At 42.3% G+C, this 20769-nt stretch overlaps 1 protein-coding gene across 2 annotated transcripts; it reads right to left on the bottom strand.

Annotated features, from left to right (window-relative positions):
• Nucleotides 1-1212: 1212 nt before the first annotated feature.
• Nucleotides 1213-20738, bottom strand: antxr1a (ANTXR cell adhesion molecule 1a). Of its 2 annotated transcripts, XM_068311756.1 has the most exons (18): nucleotides 20317-20738; nucleotides 17266-17337; nucleotides 17110-17181; nucleotides 16508-16589; nucleotides 16367-16400; nucleotides 15728-15807; nucleotides 15056-15124; nucleotides 14634-14714; nucleotides 13863-13923; nucleotides 13374-13472; nucleotides 10953-11022; nucleotides 10770-10848; nucleotides 9930-10025; nucleotides 8423-8464; nucleotides 7363-7458; nucleotides 7102-7269; nucleotides 6320-6400; nucleotides 1213-2697 (listed from the first exon to the last, which is right to left on the bottom strand). In XM_068311756.1, the coding sequence occupies exons 1-18, from the start codon at nucleotides 20469-20471 to the stop codon at nucleotides 2326-2328; spliced, it is 1809 nt and encodes a 602-aa protein (XP_068167857.1). In that variant the 5' UTR covers nucleotides 20472-20738; the 3' UTR covers nucleotides 1213-2325. The 2 variants fall into 2 exon arrangements, with proteins under 2 accessions (XP_068167857.1, XP_068167858.1); XM_068311757.1 differs by lacking the exons at nucleotides 1213-2697; nucleotides 6320-6400 and adding an exon at nucleotides 6644-6778.
• Nucleotides 20739-20769: the final 31 nt, after the last annotated feature.

The raw sequence follows: 20769 nt of genomic DNA, 5'->3' as shown, positions 1-20769 counted from the left end.
CTTTATTCAGCTGGAGTCTTGACTGATACCAGAACAAAGTCCATTCCAGGAGTCGATGCGTGACAAAATAAAAGCATGAACTACTGAGACAGAACTTTTGCTTCGGCTGAAAAAGAGAAGAGGATGGAGGATGAAGCTGTGATTGTCAACAGTTGTCAGTGTGACAGTTTGTCAATTTTGTCGGAAGGAACCACCACTAGTACAGCAATGAGACCCAATGATTAACTGATTGATTGATTGGATATTTCCCTTCCTGTGTTATATTTTATAGAATTATCTTAAAACTAAAACCTCAATCTCAGCGTTTTATCAAAAGCAATGCAAATACTTTGCAACTGCATGTAATCTAATACACCACATCATCTAAAATGTCTGGAGAAACATCTTATTAAGTTATTAATCTCACTGACTAAGATGAAGTATTCATACTGATTATGAACTCTGCAGCCTTTTCTTTACATATTTTTATCATATGCGAGGAATCTAGGTCATATATTTGACACATGATGTAATGTTTTTATGCGATGGTTTAGACAGAATGGAGAAAAAACTCCTGGCGTCAGACACAAGACATCTGGCACTGAGTTTGTCCCGACCAAAAATTCACAACCCAATATAAAATATAATATTTGAAATTATGATAAAAGAAAGATTTAAACCTTAAACGTGCAGCTCATCAGTCTGTGTTCTGTCAGCTGTCCCCAAATTATGTCACGAATGATTAGCAGCAGTCCAACTTTCCCTCAGCTCGTCCACATTTCCTGAGAATTAGATGGTGCCTAATATTTTCCAATATAGCTCACTCTGCTTGTGCATGCGACATAATGCAACATATGAACATCTGGAATGACTTAGCCCTGCTCTGCATTCTGGCTATTTCTTTTCTCTTTTCCGTCACAGGGAACGAGTGAGGTGCTCTTTCCTTTGTGTGAACCCAGTCGCCCCAGTGGCAATGTCAGTTCTCTAACCTACTGCTGAATAAAAAGACGAAAGTTGTTCCTCCAGTCTGTGTTGCAGATTTTTGGTTTATCTTGACATAGAAAGGAGGACATATGTGTGATAAAAATGACTTGAGGCTGAACCCATTTATTCTTTCGAGGCTTTGATGAGAGACTTAGGGAGCATGGATCAACTGTTTCTAATTCAGGAAATAAATCACAGTACTTCAGAGGTTAATCATGTATTTAAAAAATATATATAAAAGCCACATCATCCAGTTTAATACACCCAAGTTGTTTAATCGTCAGCAAAAACAAAGGCATCTACATACGATATATGACATGCCGGGACTTTGAAGTGACCAACCCTGCAGGATCAGCCTGAGATTTCAATCCAACCTTTATTTAATCTGCATAGATAAAAGGTGATAAGTGCAGCTGCTGGCTGCTATCTTAGATCAAAATCATCATACATATTCCCATCGGCTGTGGGTGGATGACCAATTCAATGTGCAAAGCATTTCCCTGACTCTGACATACATTTATCACATTATAGTCAGAGCATATGCAACCCAGGCTGTACTGCAGTCACTTTGGTCAACACAGAATAACAAAGATAATTTATTGTCTAACTCCCAGTTTGTTGTTTCGTCATCTCCTTTCTGCAAGAGAAAATCACACTATAGGCTGGTATGATCGTGCAAGACAGTCGTAAAATACACTTAATTTACACGTGTCTATCAGAAATTGTTTTCTAACCTCAAAACTTAAAAATATGCTCTATTACGCAATTTCAGTACAGATTTTTTTTTTTTAATAAAGTGTGTGGAAAACAAGGTAGATGTGTTACAAAAAGAAAAAAAATGCTGACTCAAGCATTGTTGCATGCAATTGCTCAATAGTTCGAGAGTACAAAAACATAGAACGTCTCCTAAATCCGTTATGTGTGTTGAACATTTGCAAAATGAGTCTTTTATCAGAAAAGATAGGAATGTGCATTCCTGCTGGCTGTAGTTCATCCGTTTGGTCCGGATTCATCCAATCCTGTTTGCTCTGAGGGAACAACAGGGCCTGGAGCCGCTCTGAGGACCGCCAAGTTCGTGAGTCGCCCTGCTTGACCTGGTTTGCAAGGAAAAGTCTGTGTAATTCAAGCATCAGAGCAATTGCACTGTTGGGCTAAATGTGTACAAAAGTCACTGTAGACAAATAGCAGGAAAGTCACTGCTTCATGGCTCCACTCTGCAGGGCGAGAAGGCCGCAGCACGCCGGGCGTGGCACGAGGCACTAGCATGTTCTCGTTTGCACGTACAATCAAATGTGGTCATGTGCTGGTCGCCTTTATTTTTTTTAATATCCTCTCAAAATATCCCATCTGCCACCAGCAGCGCTACAGGCCAGGGCGTGGCGGCGGGCGGGCTGGTGGAGGAGGAAGGGGACACGTCGGAGAGGCCGAGGGCGGAGGAGTGGGCGGCAGCGCTGGCTGGGCAGGTATGTGCAGGGCGGTGGGTGGAAGAGCCCGGTTTGGAGCGGGGGTGTAGGGGGGGGGTGTGATAGGGGAGGAGGGAGGCGAGGAGGTGGGGGGAGGTGTCGGTGGCAGCGGTGGAAGGTTGAAGGATGGAGATGAGAGAGGGCTACCGGGCGTCGGCGGCAGGGTGCCCTTCGGCGGAGGCGGGGGGATGTAGATGGGGGATGGGTGGTGGGTGTAGTACTGGTAGTGCTGAGGCGGAGACTTGATCCGGGTGAAGTTCATGCATTTACCCTGAAAATCAAAAGGATACCAGAGTTTAGAGGAACATCTAGGTTTGATCGTCAAGATTCTGGACTAGAACAGGATGCAGCGAACGACAGAAGTCAGTGTGACCACATGAACACAGGTGTAGGGTCATCACGCTTCCCCTTGTTTGCCTAAACAGGAAAACAAACGGCAGATGGAAAATACGGGGACAGACTGGTACATAAAAACATAAACGCAAGCTTTTTCAGCGAGCTTGTTCGCCCAACTTTGCAGGCTATACCAGAGAAGAAGAAGTCTGCTCGGTGAGGCTGTTTCGTTGATCATCTGCGTGATGAAAACCGTAAAACAAACTTAAACTGAAAGCCAAAACCGTTTAATGCGGCGCTGTCATAGCTCGAAGTTTGAGGAATCAACTTGCTTGAAATTTCTGACATTCGTCCAACTTCAGGTCGAAAGTCGTGCTACTCAAAAATTGAATAAACCCAACTTCAGTCAGCTCAAAACCTCCAAACATGAGTGAACTGAACCGAGCTTTAACTCTGGCTGGAACTTATAACATTATAATTTATACTTTAATGACTATAATGTTTTCTGACGGATGTTTGTTTCCCAATGTTGGTTTCATTGTGTGGAGTTTATAAAAATAAAAACATTTGTTTTAAGGACTTCGCTTTTCAAAATCTAATTTCTTTGACAAAACACACAATGTCCCGTCTTTGACAGCTGAATTAGTGTCAGATATGAAAAATGCTTCATTCTGCATGAATAAAAAGAAGAAATCTCACGAAGAGATCAGAGCAGCAGATGTGAGTTTCTCTTACACTCGACTGCCATCACACACCTTCTTGTGTTTTAATCCCTCTCCATAAACTGTAACCGTCCATCAGAGCTGAAACTACGGTTGAATATTTGTGTGCTCTGTTTCTAAACAAGAAAACTTGATGCAATTCTCAGTCTGAACCGCAGTGAGGTAATGTAACTGAGTGAATCTTCCAAATAACGCTGAAGCTGTCTCACCGGGGCACCTGGGAGATGCACTGTCTGATAAGTGATGACAGATTTAACAGGGGGGGGGTGAAAAGACAAAACCTTTGGAGAACATCATGGATCCCTGGGTGCCGTCTAAGGTACTCTGAAAACACGTCCGTCCTGTAGATCAGGGGTCTCAAACTCATTTTCGCCGAGGGCCACATCCGCATAACGGCTGTCCTCAAAGGGCCAGATGTAACTTACAAATGTAACTAAATGTAACTCAATGTAATGTAAAATAAATGTAACTAATCCTCAATGTTAAATAACTGAATTTATTACTTATTCAAGTTACAAACATTATAGTTACACAGAAAAATGTTTGTTGGTTTCTTTGTTATAACATAAATCCTTTAGTCGGGTAATTAAAAAAATCCCGTCAATCAAGGATCAAACTATTCAAGTGAAGAAAGAAAAATAACATCAATCACAATTTAGGTCATTTAACTTTGTAGAAATCTATGACTCGTTGCAGGAACCTGAGGTGGTTAGTAGGCAGCTCGGCTCCTCCCACCGCCGCTTTCATTAAAGGAAGTTATAAAAGCAAGGCTTTGACTCGAGACTTAATTACAACCAGAACAAGCTTGTTTACTGCAAATCATGGAGGATACAAGAGCTGAGTTGTTCCCCAGTGCACTAATGAAGAGCTTTATGGTGTGGAGGACTCACTCATTCACTTCTAATTACAGAGCAGTGTGTGTTAGTCGTGCTCAGCGTACAAGCGAGGGATGAATCCCTGGGACACGGTTTGCTCATAAAGAGACCTTTAAAGCTCCGGGGCCTCGCTGATTAAATTTTTTTTTTTTTTTTTTTAAATTACCTTCTAAAATGAAGAAATGGTTTATTGAAAAATCAGATAATAATGTGTAATCCAGTTTGGAGACGGTTGCACATGTTGGCTTGTTTGTCCAAAAAAAAAAAAAAACAACATTGTCGACAGATTCCGATCAAAGGATCCATTTTGTGTAATTTGATTGTTTATCATATTGACAGGAATTAACTTCACCCAAAGGAAAATACCCCAATGGCTCAAATACCCCATGAGGTTCAAAAATCTATCAAATTGTGTTCTGAATGAAAAATGTACGACCTTATCATTGTTCATAAAGCGTGTATAAGAGAACTATAGAATACAAAATACAATATAAAGCAGCAAGAAAATGTTTTAGGTCACGTCTAGACTGAGGAGAAGCTCCTATTATTTTTTAACCGTCTCTGAAGGAGCTCAGATTTTGTTTTCTCTACTCAGGGCTGCACCGGTTTGATATCAGCTCAACATGTTGCGTTACAGTCTCATGATGTCGACATAGGATCTACGTCTGCATATGATTTTGTTGCAAAAGTCCATGATTGGCATACTGGAAGTATTCACATCTCCGGTGCGATGAGATGTGGGAATGTCAGCCTCTAAATGTGATTAAAAATGTCAGATTGTGGTAATCCATCTTAATATTTGTATATTTTAGATCATGTAACAGCAAATTTAATCCCACTGTAATCCTCAGACTGTTTTCGAATCTTTCAAATGCTGTTCGACTGAATGACATCCAGTCAGTTTGCTGTAAAATATTACAGTTGGAGCTAAAATTTCATTCCTTGGAAGACGGGCCCCTGTTGATCCCTTGGTGGTGCTAGTGTGGGTTAAAACAGCAGCGCTGGAGGATGATGATGATGATGATGATGATGATGATGATGGCATTCCTAAGTCATGGCCTCATGAGCCTTGTTTCACTCTCCCAATTCAGATCCACTGTCTTCTGCTCCATCTAGAGCGTAAAAACAGATGTGAGCCCCCATCCAGAGGAGCAGTCTCTCCCCAGGCTGCAAAGGCCTGCTTTTAACCGTCAGCTCTGTTTACAGTCACTGAAACTGTCTTAATGCATGACCCAGATGAAACGCAGTCACTCTCAGGTTAAATTAGACTTGTTCTGCAACGTAAACTCGAATCCGTCGCATCAGAAGTCTCTAGAAAGTCCAAAATTGCAAAGAATACCAGCCTTGGTTTCTGCTGAGCCACTCAGATTCATTCTGTGGACTCAGAAGCGTCTCCAAACTGAGCAGATCTTCTCCTTTAAACCAAAACACATGCAAAAAAAAAAAAAAAAAAGATCCAACCAAGGAATACCTCAGACGATTTTTTGGATCCTTTCGCTGCTAATCACTGGTTTAAAATCAACATTTCTTAACTCGGAGATAGAATGAAGCAACGCATAAACTGATGTGGGTCAGGGATTATTACATGCAGACTTCCCTCGGGCTCGTGTATCTCAACACTTGTAGACGACGACGACGACGACGTCTGAGCTGCCAGCGGTGGATGTCATCATGCTGTTATCCCCTCCCACTACAGCTGGTCTTGGAGGAATTGCATTTGTCTTTTTTTTTTTTTTTTTTTTTTTTAATAATGACTTCCCCAGACGTCTTTACATCATAACGTACTGTAGCCAGATCTGGGCTCACCACAGGTTTTACCATGAGTCTCTGTGCATGTTTCATTGCTCACAACTGAGTCATTTTCTCAACTTTTTCACATAGAGAGGAATCTCCTACTTCAGCCGGCCAAGGCTTTGCATGTCAGACAGAACAATCCACCCTGATTCAAGCCGCATCTTCTTACCTTGTCACCCGGGTGAGGTCTCATGACAGACACACGGTCGTAGCCTTTTCTTAAAAGTACCCACAATGCATCCAATTTGCTCTACGGAAAGAGAGATGAAAATCAAAACCCATTATCAGAATTTCAAATTACTGTACTTTTATTTCCGAGAAAGAAGAAGAAGAAGCGATTGTTTGTTTTTTTTGTGTTTATTCGAATGAAAACTTCTAGATCAGCTCATTCTCGAGTGAATTTAGATGACCGGTTAATATCTGGAATAGTTTCAGCTCGTCGTGAACCAACCCCTTCATCGTTTCTGAACAACAAAAGATAAAGGCAGAATTTGCAGCTGTTTTTCTTCACAAAACTGCTGGCTGTGCAGCTCCCCGGAGGTCAGTCCAACAGGAGTCTGGTTTCTATTAACGATCCCCCGCTGACTGGGGAGGCTTTGGAACGGCGCCTTTTAACCCCATCATGTCCCTGGAGGATGGGACGGGGTGTCAGCAGTCACTTAAGCATTATTACCTCCACACATCTCACTGCAACGTCTTAATAATGCTATTATTTACATACCCCCAGTCAGATTAACACACATTAATTTGTTGCAGATGTTGTGCTCCTGCTAACACATGCTAGCAGCTGAAAAACAGGCATGTCCCTGAAGGGCCATTAAGCAAAAAACAATGACTGTGTTAATTAAATCCGTTAAATACAACTCTCACAAACGCACCACTGTTCTAAATGTTGTTTTTAATTTATTTCGCTGTAACTCGTAATTCCTGCAGGTTTAGTCTTTGTTGTACCTTAATGGGCGAGTACCACTTGCGGGGCCCTCGAGGTTTATGCATGCCGTTGTTCAGAACCCGCGTGGGTGGCATCACGTATTCCTGCTCCGGCATCTTCACCTTGGCGTTTTTGGCCTTTTCCAGTTTTGCTCCTTCTTCCGTGGAGCCTTTCTCCCCCCAGCGAACCTGATAAAGGACAGGAGTGCATGTTTCATTCATGGGCTTTTCTGGTGGGTTTTGGGGTCAAAACAGGTAGTTCAGAGATTAACTTAATGTCACCTCCATTCTTTTGATTCCCCCAACTCCTCTTCCTCCGTAGTAGGACGCATCCACCGTCGGCCACTTCTTCTTCGGGGCTTCAAAGTCTTCATCGTCCTGGTTGGGAGGCACAGGAAGCAGGTTGAATGGAGAGAAAATGATTCCTGAGCCATTTTACATGCACGCATCCTCAACACAGCATGATAACACAACACACGTGTTTTATAACACAGAACATTTATGGATTATTTCCAGAGAAATTAGGTCAAGAAATTCCATCTGGAGCTGCAACAAAATCTAATGTCTCCATGCTCCTCCCCTCCTCAGAGGTTTAGTGAAATATGTTCACTCTTTATACATAATCCTGCTATAAACAAACAAACAATACATTTTTTAAATTATAAATACCCTCCCAGTGTTTACCAGGCATGTAAATACCACTGTCTGCCATCTCCACGCTAAACCCAGTCGTCACATCAGAGGAAATTACAGAGCCCAGTGGCTGAACTTGTGATGTTTCAGCTCTTTAATACACCCTCCATGCCTAAAACTCTCAGACAGAGGAAGTTCTAACAAAGCCCCAAAGATGTCTTGGAGGCCGTGGGCGTCACTGGAATCTGTTTTTCTAAGTAAAATCCACCAATTAAACCTGATTTTCAGTTGAATGCATGCAAAGGAATGCAGCCGGATGCATCGTTTAGCTGCACGTTAGCCTGTTAGCGTGAAGATGTGGGTAAGATGTGTTTTAAATTCTGTGACTTATTGATCAAAATCATAAGAAAATGAGTTGATTTCACAATAAATTCCATTCACAGGAAGCAATTCAAAAACATCTCCTGTAAGGCAAGAGAGGGGAAAACTGTGAAAGTCAGGATTTCATTGTTATTCCACGAGGGCGTTAACTCTCATCACACATTTGATGAATTACTCCAGTTTTATGCCAAGGAGTGAGTCTGAATGTCCGAATAAAGTTTACAATCACACAACCTAAAGATTGACAAAACTCTGACGTTTCTTTTTGTTTGGAGTCATAAGACACAGATCTGACAGAGATGAAGATGAAGGTGAGGATGACTCCTACCGAGCTCTCCTCCTCAGCCGGTGGTGGGGGTTCGTGGATGATCTGTTGGAGAAATGAGGAGAACGGCAAAACATCACAAATGTGGAGAAAAAACAGATTTCCATACGATCAGAATCCGACAAGAGGATTTAACCACAAACACAGGACTGAGGTCTCTTTGTCTTTAAGTCTCTGCTGCTTTAGACGACCGAAGCGCTGACCTAGAAATGTGCTCTCCAGATTCTTCTTGGCCCTGTGGTGTTGATTAGAAGAAGAGTAACCAGGTTTTTTTTTTTTTTTCCCTCCTGCATCCATAGTTAGCCAATTCAACCCATCACATTCTATAGCTTTCATAGCGTGTCCAAATCACGTGATTATTACTTCTCCTCTTCTGTCCTGTTTATGATTTAAAGCTTAAATGTGTGCATGATTATACATGAATGAACAGTATAGGTTCCGTCTTGTGCCTCTTTTCCAGTCATCACGTGAACACTCAAGTTATTTTTCACCAGCATAATAAAGACAATTTGGCTCTTGGCACATGGAAGTGATTCTAATTCTTATTTGTCATCTTACTCCACGGTTTCTAGCAAATCCTGGAACGCAAAATGTTTCCCTATGGTAACCTCGCATCGCTTTCCTAAACACAGTCCACTTGGATTGGCAACCGAATGGACAAGAACAGCTAAAAGTGAAGGGGAGGGACGGTTCGAGCTCGAAATGCTGACATCTCTCTCTGGCAGCTCTCGACTTTCCTTTCTCCATTCGCTGGAAACATTGGAGTGGATATTGAAGGACACCAAGCGCTTCATTTGGAAGGAGAAACACAGATTTTAACAAACAGTGACTGGAGTTTGTTGAACTGTTGTGATGCACTTTAGTTTGATAGTGTCATAAATAATACATATTCTAGATTTTTTTGCTTTTTAAAAAAAAAAAATTAATAAAAAAAAAACCAACTGTATCCAAAGCAAATAAATGTCATAAAACTCTGGTGAGTTATCTCGCTTCTAAATCTCTTAACCCCAAACAGCCAAATCGAGTGTTTGTTTCCAGACCACTGGCTGGAAATTCAAATTATTCAGCCCCATTACTGGTGGAAGAGTTTGCTCAGACTTGAGGATATTAAGAAGTGAGACTCAGAGGTCTCTGACTTTGACCTCTGGAAACATATTATTCCAATAGCAACGTAATGACTTCACCATACAGCCACCCGTTGGCCTTGACCTCCTCTGTGTTATAGACTAACATCAGCTGCAAGGATCCAAAAGGGTTTTGCGGCCTTATTGACTTGTAAATTTCTTACCATGAAAATGTTGTTTGCGTCTTTAAAATGCCTAAACGGGTGTTTCCCACACCAGTCAGACCTGGGAAAGACATTTCTCTTTCTCTTATGGTCCGCAAGAAACTTCACCGCATTCCGAAAGTGTTTGAAGGCGTCTCCTTTTTGAAAAGTTCAAGCGAGAGGCTATCTGCACAGAAGCATGCATGACTTTTATGAGTGCAGCAGTGTTTTTGGGACGCTCACCACAGTGCAGCACAGAGGCCAGAACCACCAGAGGAGAGCCAAGATCAGGAGCAGCATCAGGATGAGCAGAGCGATGGCCAGGATGGTCCCGTCAGACTGCGATGGAGGCAGAACAGACGCTGTGAACCTCGTCTCTACGCTCCATGAAAAATAGGCTCCTTGTGGTTTTAATCTTCCATTTAATGAGTGTTTCCACCCAGGCTAACGCAGCTACGTGCTAATTATCTCATGTCCTTTCATTCATACATCCTAAAGTTCCGATGTTACACTTCTATATCACGTGTTGAACTCAAGGCCAGGGGGTCAGAATGTCTAAAAAAATAAATAGGTCAAAAGTGTAGTTCAACCAAAAACTGCATTTCCCACAATGCAGTAATTCAGCCCATTTTAATACTGAACAAAGTTAACGTCCCAACTTTTTCTTTATTCTCTTCGATTGTTTGATTCTGAGGGTTTCATAACCTAACAAATTAAAGGATTTATGTTATAACAGAGAAACAAACATATTTTTTCTTGAATAAGTAAGTTGAATAAGTAATAAATGCAGAGTTATTTAACATTAAGGATTAGTTACATTTATGTTATATTGACTTACATGTAGTTACATTTATAAGCTATATCTGGTCTTTTGTGGCCCGCCATTATGCTGATGTGGCCCTCGTTGAAAATGAGTTTGACACCCCTGATCTATATGTTATAAAATACAATATATTTGGCCCTGAAATTGTTTCAATGCTGCTTTGCTATCGGTACACGCAAGACATAAAAGATAAAATGCATGAGTGGTTTGATGAATCAATATGTACGACATTATAAGTTGATATTACAATTTGTACTCACACAGCTCACTGTGGTTATTGTGACCGAGCTGGAAATGAAACTGAGACCTTCGTTCATGCTGACATAAAGGTTCGCTGCCCTGGAGAAGACACCAAAGAAGAAGAAGAAGACATGTCTCAGTGGTCAGAAGAGAGAGGATGTGTCAGAAATTAAACCTCGTTTGAGATGAAGCGCTTCACTCACATCCCTTCTTCTTGGAGAACCGGTGCGGGACACAGAAGGTATGTATCTTCTACAACCAAAGGCTTCACCACTGAAGAAGGAAAAAACAAGCATGTCACAAACACGTCGGGTTTTTTTTTTCCTGTGGTGACGTCTCAGTATTTACTGTTCGTTGCCTGAAACCGAGCACGTGCTTCATCTCAGACATGAAGCTGTCACATGATTCAGAGGAGCGTTTCTTCAAAACAACTCCTTTGTTGTCTACCGTGTGGACACATCTGTGTCGTGCTCAGAGACGCCGACGACAGCTATTTTACTCCAGCCTTTGTTTTTCAATCAAAACGAGAACCCCCCCCCCCCCCCAAACTCTCCAGCTGGGTTTTGGGGGAAAGCGGCTCCAACGAGAAGCGTTGCCCAAGCCTGTCTGTTTTTTCTGGCAAGGGGATCGCATACCCTAGAAGAGAGGAAATCAACAGGCCCGCATGGATCGCAGCTGCTCCTCTCCAACAACACGACGAAGAAGAGGAGGGAGAAGCGTCGCTGCCAAAAACAGCGCAAAACAAAGTGGCCCCGATTTGGGCTTTCTTAGAATTCATCGCTCACCTTACGCTCACCCTATCAAACACATGACGTAGAGAACTGAGTCAACAACAGATGACAAGAAGTTAACTGAGGGGACCTGATTCCACTGTTTTCGTCCCTCAAGGATAAAGATGCCAAGACCGTGTCCCGATGTTTCTGATTGGACGGGATTCTGAAGATAATTCTTAAGATATTGGTATGTGGTAAACAGGAAGCCAGACTGGAGAGGATTAGCGTCGCTATGACTGATAGCAGCTATTCTCCATCCATCCAATCAACCATCCATCCGTCTTATATCCATCCATTCATCCACCCATCCATCCATCTTTTATCCATCCATCTTTTATCCATCCATACATCATTTATCCATCCATCCATCCATCCATCCATCCACCAATCCATCATTTATCCATCCATCCATCCACTCATCCATCCATCCATCTATCTCAGTTGACTATGAGCAAGAGGCGGGGTACACCCCGGATGAGACGCCTGCTCATTGCAGGTCACAACCAAAATCTGCCAACCAGAATTCCTAAATTTCAAAAACAACTTGTGTTGCATCTTGTTTGTTTGACATATACAAAGGAAGGAAGTGTAAAATATCAAATTGTGATCCTGTACGGCCACACGTTTTATTTTAAAATTTATTATTGAGATTTACAAGTGTTGATGGGAAAAGTTGTTTCCTCTGGGAAGAGTTCAGTTGGTTGTTTCCTCAGTCTTTGCTGTTAAGCTTAGCAGTTGCTAACTTTAGCTTCATTTCTGCCAAATCCCAGCCTCCATGGCTGCTACTTTTTCCAAGCGACACAAAGTCTAACATGGATCCATCTGTTCAACATATGTACATACATACCACTACTTTTCTTTTCACCATTCCAATATATCCAGTATATATATTTTTGAAAGCAGAAGTCTGGAATAGAACAGGGCAAGATTAAAGCAGAGAAATCCTCACACACTCTTCTCTAGGCGAGTCGACCGCCGCCTAATTATATTCATTTAAAGTTTACCACCATTGTGAGGAAAACAAGCTCTAGACAAATGTGAGTAAACAATCGAGAAAAGCCAATGCATCTGGAGGAAGAGAAGATAATTTCACTCAAATCATTTCCATGTCTACAGGAAATTGATTCAAGGAGGAACCGTTAAAGGTTGATTAATACCTGGAGGAATTATTGGCTGCAACTATTTGATTGAAAGGTCAGATCACCTGTCCTGGAAGCTGATGGCAGTGTCTAAATAACCACCATTGACATGAAGTAAACAGCCTCTCTGGACTGATAATAAGTATTGCATGTGTGACTCCATGCGTGCCATAAACAGTATATCCATGAGTAAGCAGAAAATAGCTGTTATGCAAAGCTGGACTGAAATCTAAAACAGACGTCTTGAGTAGAAGAGACCTCGATGGGAGTCGAGAGGATGGTGAAATCCATCTGAGCGACAGGCAGGTCAGGAAAAAAACAAACCAGACGTTTCATTTACGCCTCAAAACTGGTCAATATCTTGCTTTCTAATTAGACTACTGTGGAACATCTGGTAGGAAGTGGTTTTAAACCACTATTACAGGAAACCAGCAGTGGGCAACCTGGCTGCATCCCTCAGGGCTTTTTCCTCCTGTGTGGTACTTGTTGGCTTTTATCTCGTCTTCGTGGGTCATTTCCAGGCTGTGAAATGACTCAACATTCTGCTTTAAACAACAAACCACGACAGCAGAAACACCAGCATCCCTAGATTCCATCTAAGACTCCTGGGAGGTGTACTTTTTTAACAGATGACGTGCTCCTTCTTGTTTATTCTGTTAAACTGTGTGCTTTTTTAAAATAGTGTGATCCGACTCAGAGATGCTCAACTCACTCTTAGTCAGGGTGTCGTTGATGCGGAAGCTGCACAGGACTTTATCGACATTGCGGGCGTGGAGGAATCCATTCCCTCTCACCACCACTTGGAAGGACTCTGTGGATGACAAGACAAGAAGCACAAATGTTGCCTCAAGAATTTTAAAGTCCATTAAACGCCTCATCGTGTTATGTGACGCTCTCAGTAAACCAGCATTGACTTCTCATGCTGTTAGCATCTTGCAACAGTTTCAGTGAGAGATTTTGTTGTCAGATGGTATTAAGATGCGTGGAAAAAAATATGAATTGCTTCTGTCTGGTCTGGGAGAGCCCAGCTGTGAAACATGGTTAAATACAGTCTAGTTTCTGCTGCTGCTGAAGGTTTGCATCCATATCCTCCTAAACCAGACAACAACAGCTCATCCCACTGTCAACATAGGTCAAATCAAGTGTTTGATTCCATTCATCCTGATGAGGATGAGCTGCAGGTGAATCTTTCTCATCTTACCTCCTGCACAGATGCTAGACGGCTCCGCAGCCAAGATCTCGATGCACGACTTCTTCAGGATCTGGGAAGATGAGCAGAAAAGCATTAAAATCATCAACGGAACACTTTGGATGAAGCTATTCAGGTCAAATGTGGTAATGGATCTCCTTCTTGTCAGCCTATTAATGGAGTTTTTGCCCCCGGGGATTTTTTATTCATTCCCATTTGGGCTCTGCAGATGCATCCGTCGCGGTCTCCAGGAATATAACAACTGTGTCTCTGAAGCCAACAAAGACTGATTCACGACCCTTTGCCCCATTCACATGAATGAGAAGCAACAGCCTCCAGTTTAGTGCTAATCTGTTCCAGATGACAGTCAGCTGTGTGACCTTTAACCCTTGTATCCCGGTCACACCAGAAGCATCATGACAAATTGTTTTTCGCTTCTCACCAGCTTGAGAACACAGAAACGTACATCGACACCGGCTGAGGTGGGTCCGGAGAGAAACGGAACCCGCTTTGATCGAGTCTGGCCAGACATCAGCAGCCATGATCAAAAGGAGGAAGGTCATACACGCAGCAGGTTTTCCTGGAATTCTGTCCCTCTGGCCGCGCTGCTCGTTTGGAATAACCCATCGCGCCTTCAACCTATTTTGCTTTGCTTCCTGTGCGCGACACGATACGCAAGATGAGCGATTAAAGAAGAACTGAGGGATGAGAAATCTATTAACCCAACATGATATCCCACCCACCTCCAAGACTAGCAAACGAAAGGAGAAGCGGGACGCTTACCGAGTCGATGACCCCCTGCAAGGCCGCAAATCCATCGTTGACAGGGAAGACGTGGTCCTTACTATCAGCGATCTTCGCCAGCTTAAGAGGGAGAAAGGCTTCTAATATCACTGCTGCACACAAAATCAGCTAAATTTACAATATAATAATCTCCACCAATGAGGGATGAAAGAAATGATGTGATCACATGTTTGTTTGTCTGCATGATAGTTTACAACGTTGTCAGATTTGGATGAAATTTTGATCAGTTTTTAGTTTCTGCATCATTGAAAGATTAGAGTAAGTCTGTTGTAAAAAAAATAGAAGATAGAAATAAAAAGAGATGCCATCATCAAGCATATCGGAGGTGAAAGTGTGTGTGTGTGTGTGTGTATGTGTGTGTGTGTGTGTGTGTGTGAAACTACAACATCAAACACACCAACCTGTGTCTCATTGAAGTCCTTCACGCCCACGCAGTAAACCGAGGCACCCAGACTTCGGGAGCGGTTGGCCTGTTGATGAATACAGAACAAACAGGAAGGAGTTCAACACCTGGTCTCCGTTACACCTCTGAATGTCACATTCATGGTCCAAAACAGTCAGAAATGAGCTTTTGGTTGACTGTCTGCTAACAGGAGTCCACATCACGGTGGAAACGCTCTGCTTCAGATGTCAGACTCGATAGAAATATCACGCCGAAATGCAGACATCACATACTTTGCTCCCTATTAGTGCTGTATGGTGAGTTTGTGTTGACACTAATTGACATCCTCAGGCTGCCTGATGCTGTCAGGAGAACCGGATTCTCGCTACAGGGAGCAGCCAGCCCCACTTCATCCCCGCTGTCAGCACGGGTCTGAGGCCTTTCAAAGCCGATCGCAGCTGCAGGCTTTCCAACGCGCTCACCTGCGGCGCCTAAACGGTCCGAGGAGCAAATAAATCCTCAGTTCCTGCTGCAGATGTGAGGAGAACGCTAAACTTGGAACTCTTAAAGAGGCTGCAGTTGCGTTTTTACAGGCTTGAGGGAAAGGATCAAAGTGGTGATGGATGGGGTGGTGGGGTTTGATCTGGACTATCAGGCGCGTCTCATCTGCTCATGGTTTTCTGTCTCTCACCTCTCTCTCAGCGTAGTAGAAGAGATCCTCATGCAGCTCTCCATCTGTAAGAGCGATGATGACGCTGGCAGAGCGATAACCTGCACACAGAAAGAGGTCACCGCACATGCAGGTTCACACCTGAGGCTGATTCTGGTCTGCCATAGCAGGGCAAGCTGGTAGAAATAGAAGGTGGGCCACAGATGGCCCCGAGGCTGGAGAAAAGGACGAGTAACCCGAAAGACTGAACTGATGAGACGATGGGAGCTGAAAGTGGCTGAAGAACTTTTGTATAAGAAGAGATGGCAAATGATTTTGGAGGCGTGGCTGTCAGATGCCCACCCAATCAGAAGCCAGGAATGCTATTGGTACATTCTATGCTGTTTTTCCAAATAAAATCAAATGTTCTTTACTTTTTAATTGGGTGGGAAAGATGTAAATTTTTTCTTCACCCCATGCAGCTTTATCAAGATGCGAAATATATGACTCAAAATATAGTCTCTCATCAGTTTACGCACAACTTTATTTACTGATTTATGCACAAAAAACAGGCGAAATCAGTTATGCATTAAAAAATTTACAGAATATTCATGTTCTAAAAAGAAAAAAGCATTGCATAAACTAGACAACAGTTTACTGAGTGAGAAAAGTTACACCCACCTTCAGTGTTTCCATAATATATCTGCTCACTGGCCTGTGAAGAAAACAAAACAAAACAGGTTAAGGCATCAGAATATCTACACTTCTAGATTTGTCTGTTTGTCTCCCTGGATCCTCTGGAGCCAGAGAGAAGCCCCTCACCCTCAGGATGCCCTCGTGCATGAAGGTGTCTCCCCCAGGAAGAACCCTCTGGAGCTCCTCCAGACCTTTACGAATGCGTTCCCTGGGCCGAGAAATACACACGACGACAGTGTCGATAATGCAATTTAAAGGAAAATATGTATTTCGTCAGATTCACTCGCTGACATACTTTCGACTAAAAGCAGAAGCATGGAGGAGTGGTAACAGTATAATGGCTTCCATGTGGACAGAATTTGAAGAAAATATCAGCAATGTGTTACAGATGAGGACGTTATTACAGTGTTAGTGCGTTGGCGTCAGAAAGTGTCACACAGAAAGACAGGAAATGAACCCCTTGTAGAATAAGTTATGAAAGAGAGAAGCTGTGAAAAGCAAAGAGAGAGAATATTTTGTGGATGCTGTGGGAAGACGAGACACAAACTGCCCACAGTGTGAACGACGACGAGGCCGTTCACACGGATCACAGCGAGGGAATGCGTCTGGACTCAGTCGTGCATTTTCACAGGGATCAGAACCGAAGTGTGATCTCAGTCCAGACCTTCGTTCCTCTCCGCTGGATGAGAGCAAAGAGACGATTGAGTTGTGAGGGGATCTGCACCCACCTGTCTTCTGTCAGGCTCATCAGGATCCTTCCATCAGTGGAAAATACGATGAACGACATCCGCAACTGTGGACTGAGGCGAGAAGAGAAAAACATTCTGCGTTAGAGCAGGAATCAAGTTTAAATACATGTTTTTTCCCACACAAGTTAGTTTCACCTTATGAATTTATGAGCTAGATGCTCCACAAAGTGGTAGATCTCCGTCCAGTGGTTCTGCACACTCCCAGATCTGAGGAGAGAAAAAGTCAAATTAAGGGGGGGGGGGGGGCACACTTAAAACATTTGTCAAACTTCTCAGGGTAGGAAGAAAAGATTTCAGACGAAAACAGAACCATAGTCACCACAACAATGTGCCTTTTTACAGTCGTTTGTTCTTTTGCTGGTAGTTTTGCATCATTTTGAAACTGTTTTCTTTTATCTTTGATCATTTTTTGTCGCTCTTTGGTTGGTTAACATTTCATTGTTGTTGTTGTGTGTCTGTAGTTTTTCTATTAATTGATATTGGATCTTGTTGTGTTTGTGCTTCATTTCCTTCCTATTTTTGTTCAGTTTCTGTTGTTTCGCATTCATTTCTAGTTGTTCTTCATTTGCTGTCCTTGTTTTGCGACACCACATAGTTGTTTGTGTCTTCCTGTAGTTGTTTTGTTGTTGTTTTCTTGTGTGTTTTCTAGCTTTTCTTTTTAGTTTGTAGTTGTTTGGGGAGGTTTTTAGTTGTTTTGTATCTTCTTGTAGTTATTAACGTTTAGGTGTTTCATGTCTTCCTGTGGTAGTTTTTGGAGGGGTGTTTTTGGAGGTTATTTTGTCCTTTTGTAGTTGTTTGCAGTGTTATTTCATGTCATATTGGAGTTGTTTTTCATCTTCTTGTAGTTGTTTTTTGTATTTTTGTAATTGTTCCATGTCTTCTAGTAATTATTTTTGTCTCCTTGAAGTTGTTTCTCATCTTCCTGTAGTTGTTTGATGTCTTGTTGTAGTAATTTTTCTTTTTCTTGTCATTATTTAATGTCTTGTTCTAGTTGTTTTTCAACGTACTGTAGTTGTTTCTGTCTTTTTGTAGTTGATTTTGTCTTACTGTAGTTGCTTCATATCATCTTATAGATGCTTTTCATCTTCTTGTAGTTGTTTTGTGCCTTGTTGTAGTCATTTTTTGTCTTCCTGTAGTTGTCTTTCATCTTCTTGTAGTGCTGTGTCTCATTGTAGTTATTTGGTGTTTTATTCAGGCTTATCCTGTGATTTGTATCGTCTCTTTGAACTAATTCAGTCTGTCTTTGGAGTAGATTTTGTGTCTCAGGTTTTGCGTCTCGGTCCAGACCCCTTGTGCCCTGGACGTCTGCCAAAGAGGCCAGCAATCCATCCATGAAATAGACTTCTTCAAGGAAAACAGAGAGTGGTTGCAGAAAAGAACTGCATGAATAAATACTTTGAACAGCACAGCTGGATTACTGTAGTGCTGTATAGTCCTTAAATGCACCTGAGTGTTATTGGAGTCAGATGGTCGTACCGTCATTTAGCCGTCATGCAGCTCAGCTGGGTGACCGCAACTGGGTCAGAGTGGAAGCTGCACCCTATTGCATTTCTGCTAATGAGCTCACAAGTGAACCAGATTTATTCACATTTTTATCAATGTTTATTGGACTTTCTAACTTTTTCCTGCTCTCTTATTTGGTAGTACATAAAATGTTTTAATAGTTTACAAAGGGACTAGAATTACCTAGTTTACCAAGATTACAAAAATCTGTTTAGAAGTGTGCATGTTCCATTGTTGATTATCAAAAAAATCTTAAGTTAACAGTTTTTCAGACCCTCATTGTTTCTTAGCACACATTTCCATTGTTACCATGACATATGTCCCAGCATGACGGGTCAGCCAGTAGGCTGAAACCCTAGAACATCTGGACGTAATGGAGAGAGGGCAGAGCAAACAGAGAGAAGAGGAGAAGAAGCAAATACTGGGAGAGGACGGGGAGGGCAGGTGGAGAACTTCAACGTCACAAAAAAAAAATACAAAAAAAATTGACCTGGGATTTGCCAAGTGTAAAAAAAAAAAAGTTAAAGGAACACCTAACGCAGTGATGCCCGGTAATAAATTCTGTCACACCACATGTAAAATAAATCTGTGTCATTAAAACATAGCTGGCACTAACATGCAGCCTCACTGCTACACACAGTTGGCTAATTTCCTCCCAAAGAAACGGCGGTGTGCCTCTTGGCGCTGACATCTACTGTAGGACAGCTGGAAAATCCATTACCATCGTTGGAGAGAGAGAGCTACATGGAGAGGACAATGGCAACCCTCCAACCCCCTCACAGATAAACGATGCCGAGCGAGTCGAAGGATGTGTGTTCTTGACCCAGTTGGCAAACAGTTTGGTTCGAGGTAAAATATAATGATAATAAAAACAAGTAGTTTTGAGTCAAGCTGGCAAAACACAAATAAAATACTGTAAGTATTCTGCTGCAGTCCAAAGGCAACAGTGTGAGTGACTTAATGTAATTGTCGGTGTAAGATGAGCTGAGTGGATGTTGATCTACTAGTATTAAGTGGTTTCCCTGGGAAAACCCAGAAAAACATGTTTGAAGAGTGACACTGACCCGGCGTCAGAACCTCCAAGCTGTTTTCTGTTGGCTTTGCTGATGAGATGATTCAACTTCTATGCTTTTAAAACGTGGAAACCTAAGTTTTGCAAATGCACCATGCATTTTCCTCAACTTTTAGACAATGAAAAGTCATCACTCATCGTTTGATCAAGTCGTAGTTTTGGTCAGTGAACCTCTGAGCTCACAGAAAACCAGGTCAGATTTATGTAGAAACAGTTATTAAATCAAGATGTATGTTTCCAAAGTATCCTTAAGACACACTTTATGTTAGAACATTTCTGTATTTAACCTATCAGCGTGTTACATGTTCTGCACTGGGATGGTGACCAGAGACACCAGTCAGCTGTTCTTTGATATTGATCGGAGACATGGGGAGGATGACATGAAAGCTTTTTGGTAGTCGATGATGGGAGTAGCACAAGTGTCACATATGGTATATATACTCCAAGCACGAACAAATCTTTATTGCGACACTTAAAAGAAAGTGAAATCATCAGAACCAGGCGACTGGAGAAAAATAATAATGGAATATTACTCTAAAAACGAGCTTTTCATCATGCTTTTGAACCAAAGCCATCCTGTTCATCAAGGTAATGAATGTCAGGCAACTCACTTGTCCAAAACAAAGTAGAGGTCAAAGCCTCCAAAGCAGGAGGACGACCCGGCCTGCCCATCCTGATGCGGTCCAGCAACGCCGGCAGCGAGAACAACCAGTGCAGCTCCAAACACTACAGGAAACCAGCCGCTTCTGCTCCAGGACAGAGACATTATTCCTGCTTCCACTTCACTTAAGAAACAGTTGGTGAAGTTACAAAGTTAATCCGTCCTGTGGATTATGCTTTCAATCCTCCAAAAGGCGTCTTCAGTACTGCAAAACTAAAAAAAGAAAAGAAAAGTAATAATCCAAGGGAGAGCAGAGAGTGTAACTCCCAGGTTGGAGGGGAGAGAGAGAGCATGAATGTTGTGTGCGTCACGCTGTTGGATCTTCTCATCACTGGGACGCAAACATGAGAGGAGCTGCACAACCTCCTGCTGCTGCTGCTTTCCAGTAATGATGAGGCCACAG

Source organism: Antennarius striatus, chromosome 3, assembly GCF_040054535.1.
Source record: "Antennarius striatus isolate MH-2024 chromosome 3, ASM4005453v1, whole genome shotgun sequence".
Classification (NCBI taxonomy): domain Eukaryota; kingdom Metazoa; phylum Chordata; class Actinopteri; order Lophiiformes; family Antennariidae; genus Antennarius; species Antennarius striatus.
Note: the sequence above shows the minus strand (reverse complement) of the source record. Positions and strands in the feature narration are given on the sequence as shown.